Raw genomic sequence first — 3,811 nt, 5'->3', positions numbered from 1 at the left:
AAAGGTGAGCGCGGGGAGGGGGGGGGGACTCAGCGGGACCTCCAGAAGGTGGGGGGGGCAAACCTTGGAATTGGGGGCTGCAGCAGCAGAGCAGAGCCAGGGGCGAGGAGAGGAACATCCTTGGCCTGTGGAACTGACAGCCACTGGACAGGGAAGGGCCAGAAAGGGCGTGGGCTGCCAGTTGTGCAGAGCTGAGGCAGGAGCAGAAGGGGGGGGACGGACGAGTGGCACCATGTCCGCACAGGCCCTGCCGCTCTTCTTCAGCCCCCACCCCCCCAGTGCCGCTGCCCTACTTCTTTGGGCCCTCTGTCCCTCCCTCGGCCACCTTCCTTTGCCCATCTGTCTCCCCCCCCCTTGTGCAATTCCGCCTTACTTCTTCAGTGGGTCCAGAACAGACCTTGGCCCCCGGCTGGTTGGGGTGGGTAGGCGCTGCAGGGAACTGCTGCTGGGTAACCTCTCTGCCCGCCCTGCAGGGGTGCTGAAAGCGGTGGAACACATCAACAAGACCCTGGCCCCCGCTCTGCTGGAGAAGGTGAGAGGACCAGGGTGGGTGGGTTTAGGATTCCTGTCCCTACCCCGGAGAGCCCTCTGCTTGGCAAGAGCTGGGTGACAGACCCCTTTCCTCCGCCCCAGGACCTCCCTGGGCACCCCCAGCAGAGGGCGGGGCCCCTTCGGGCTGAAGGGCTCCCAGAGCCTCAGGGGACAGAGAGGGAGCCCTAGAGCCCGTCTTCTTGCCCACCCCCTGGAGGGGCGGGGGGGGAGAGGATTTCCTAGACTAGACTACCACCAAGTTCACACACAGCGTTTGCACCGGACACACCTCTGCTTCTCCCCCCCACCCGTGGGTCGTGCAGGAAAACCACTCTGCACACACTCAGAGGCCCTGGCGCCTCCTGTCCCACTATTCCGTTCGAACCCTGGACTTTCGATTCAGCCACAGCGGGGAGGAGAGCTGACAAAGTGGAGGCCGCCTCATTCTCGGGGCGCAGCAAGGCCCCCTGGGAGCTAGGGGGCCTGGGGTTTGGGGGCCGAGGGAGCCGTGGGGCAAAAGGGCACCCAGAGAGAAAGCTCAAGTGTTAGATCTTCCCAGCGGAAACATTCCCTCCCGTAGAGGGCTCAGTTATGAAAGGGAAATAGAAAGGAGGACACGATTGAAACTCGGCAAGCCAATACGGAAGGTTCAGGATGGGACGGGAAAGGATCCGGGACGGCCAAGGCCGGAGGGGCACGTTGGTCAGGAGCCTGCATTTCACCCAGAGGACTTAAGACCCCTGCAGAGCTGTCCTCCACCGCAGATGGCATGAGGCCTCAGCAAGCCCCTTCCAGGGAAGTAAATTCCCCCCTCTCTGTCTCCCTCCCCAAATTTTGCCCAAATAACAGAAACTCAGTGTGGTGGAGCAAGAGAAGATTGACAAACTGATGATCGATCTGGACGGCACCGAGAACAAATGTGAGTCTGAGCGGCCAGCCCCCACACCCCCTGCCCCCCATTGGCCCTCCTCCCTGGCCAGGTGGGCTCACCTTCGGCCCTCCTTCCTTCCTGACCACAGCCAAGTTTGGGGCCAACGCCATCCTTGGGGTCTCGCTCGCCGTCTGCAAGGCTGGTGCAGCCGAAAAAGGGGTCCCCCTCTACCGCCACATCGCAGACCTGGCCAGGGAGCCCTAGAGCCCGTTGCCCGTCCCCGTGAGTGACCCAGGAGGAGGGGGGAGGGACGGAAGCCTCACTCAAGGGCTCTGGAACTGGGCGGGGGAGAGCAGCAAGAGGGCCAGGGGAAGGGGCGCTGGGACCCTCCCCAGAGGAAGTGCAGACTGGCCCCAGGAACTCCTGGGCAGGAACGGAGGCCTCCCTGATGGGGAAGGGACTAGCAGACAGCACTCTGTGTGTGTGCCTTGGAGGCACCGCTGGCTTTTGTTTTCTCCCCCCCCCGCCCCCCCCAGGCTTTCAACGTGATCAACGGTGGCTCCCACGCAGGGAACAAGCTGGCCATGCAGGAGTTCATGATCCTCCCCGTGGGGGCCAGCAATTTCAAGGAGGCCATGCGGATCGGGGCCGAAGTCTACCACAACCTGAAGGCCGTCATCAAGGCCAAGTACGGCAAGGATGCCACCAACGTGGGGGACGAGGGGGGCTTTGCTCCCAACATCCTGGAGAACAACGAAGGTAGGCCTGGGGCCCCCCGGCCTGCCTCTGCTGCTGCTTTTAGCCGCCGGGTCTCGCCTTTCAGAAGGGCCTCCCCTCCCACCCGAGACCTTTAAACGGCGGGGCTAGAATTAGCTCAGCGGCTGTAACCGGAACCCTGCGGAAAGGCCAGGCCACCGGGGCTGCCAGGTGGAGGCTTTGCAGGAGGGCTCCTCGAAAGCCCACTCCGCCCGGGGAGCGCGGCAGGTGGCAAGATTGGGGGGGGGGACACGTGTTGGCCGAGGGCTGCAGAGATGCAGCTTCTGTTTCCTCATAAAGCTTGCTGGTCACCCTCTCAGCCTAGCCAACCTCACAAGGGTGTTGTGAAGTGAAACTGGGGAGGGGACCACATCTACCAGCCCCAGCCACTTGGGGAAGGAAATGAAAATCTACTAACATGGTTTATGACCTGCCTTTAACAGCCATGAAGAGGAGGAGATTGGATTTATACTGCGCCCTTCACTACACAAGGGAGTCTCAGAGCAGTTTACACATTCCTTTCGCTCCCCCTCCCCACAACAGACACCCTGTGAGGCAGGCGGGGCTGAGAGTTCTTGACAGAAACGGCTCTTTTTCAAGAACAGCTCTGACAGAACTATGGCTTGTCCAAGGTCATCCAGCAGGTGCAAGTGGAGGAGTGGGGAATCGAACCCAGTTCTCCCAGGTTAGAGTCCGCGCACTTAACCACAACGCCAAACTGGCAAAGCTCCAGCTAGCCAGAAATCCAGGAAAGGGTCTCTTTGTTTAAAGCAGCCAGCATTTCACCAAACGTGAAAACAGCACAGTCCCTTGCAGGTCTCCTCCAGCCTATCTGATGGGGGCTCACTCCCCCCCCCGGAAAGTATTCTTCCCCTGACACTCTGAGCCACTTTCCTCTAGATGAGCACCGGCCCTTTACTGAACTTGTTCCCCATGAAGATAAGACTCAGCCGGGGCAGCCACGTTGGCCTGAAGCAACAGAAGAAAGTCGGAGTCTGGGGGGGGGGCCTTTAAGAGCAGCCAAGTTCAGCTCTGGGCATCAGCCTTTGTGACTGAGAGGTGTCCTGATTTGTCCTTAGGGTTCCCAGTGGGGGTTCTGCGGGTGGGTGAGTGGGGGGCTTATCCCTGGGGAGGCCCCTCATGGGTCACTGTCCAGTGTGGTGTAGTGCTTAAGTGCGCAGACTCTAATCTGGGAGAGCCAGGTTTGCTTCCCCCACTCCCCCACTTGCACCTGCTGGATGACCTTGGGCAAGCCATAATTCTGGCACAGCTGTCCTTGAAAAAGAGCCGTTTCTGTCAGAGCTCTCTCACCCCCGCCTACATCACAGGGTGTCTGTTGTGGGGAGGGGAAGGGAAAGGAGTGTGTCAGCCGCTCTGAGGCTCCCCTGGGTAGTGAAGGGCCATGGGGTACAAATCTGATCTTTTCTCTTCTCCTCGCCCCAAGCCCTGGAGCTGCTGAAGTCTGCCATCGAGAAGGCCGGCTACCCGGACAAGGTGGTGATCGGCATGGACGTGGCGGCCTCCGAGTTCTTCCGCAACGGCAAATACGACCTGGACTTCAAGTCCCCCGATGACCCGAACCGACACATCAGCGGCGAGAAGCTGGGCGAGCTTTACCAGAGCTTCATAAAGAACTACCCCGGTGAGGGGGGG

At 60.7% G+C, this 3,811-nt stretch overlaps 1 protein-coding gene across 1 annotated transcript in view; it reads left to right on the top strand.

Annotated features, from left to right (window-relative positions):
- ENO3 (enolase 3 (beta, muscle)) overlaps positions 1–3,811 on the top strand; it is a 17,768-nt gene that overhangs the window by 373 nt on the left and 13,584 nt on the right. The window contains 5 exon segments of the mRNA XM_015427896.1: positions 49–532; positions 1,381–1,450; positions 1,551–1,684; positions 1,939–2,161; positions 3,603–3,800. Coding sequence (XP_015283382.1) covers positions 49–532; positions 1,381–1,450; positions 1,551–1,684; positions 1,939–2,161; positions 3,603–3,800 — 1,109 coding nt within the window.

This window comes from Gekko japonicus, unplaced genomic scaffold (assembly GCF_001447785.1).
Source record: "Gekko japonicus isolate JY-2015 unplaced genomic scaffold, Gekko_japonicus_V1.1 scaffold761, whole genome shotgun sequence".
In the NCBI taxonomy this organism is placed as follows: domain Eukaryota; kingdom Metazoa; phylum Chordata; class Lepidosauria; order Squamata; family Gekkonidae; genus Gekko; species Gekko japonicus.
The sequence above is the reverse complement of the archived record's forward strand: the minus strand, read 5'-3'. Positions and strand labels throughout refer to the sequence as shown.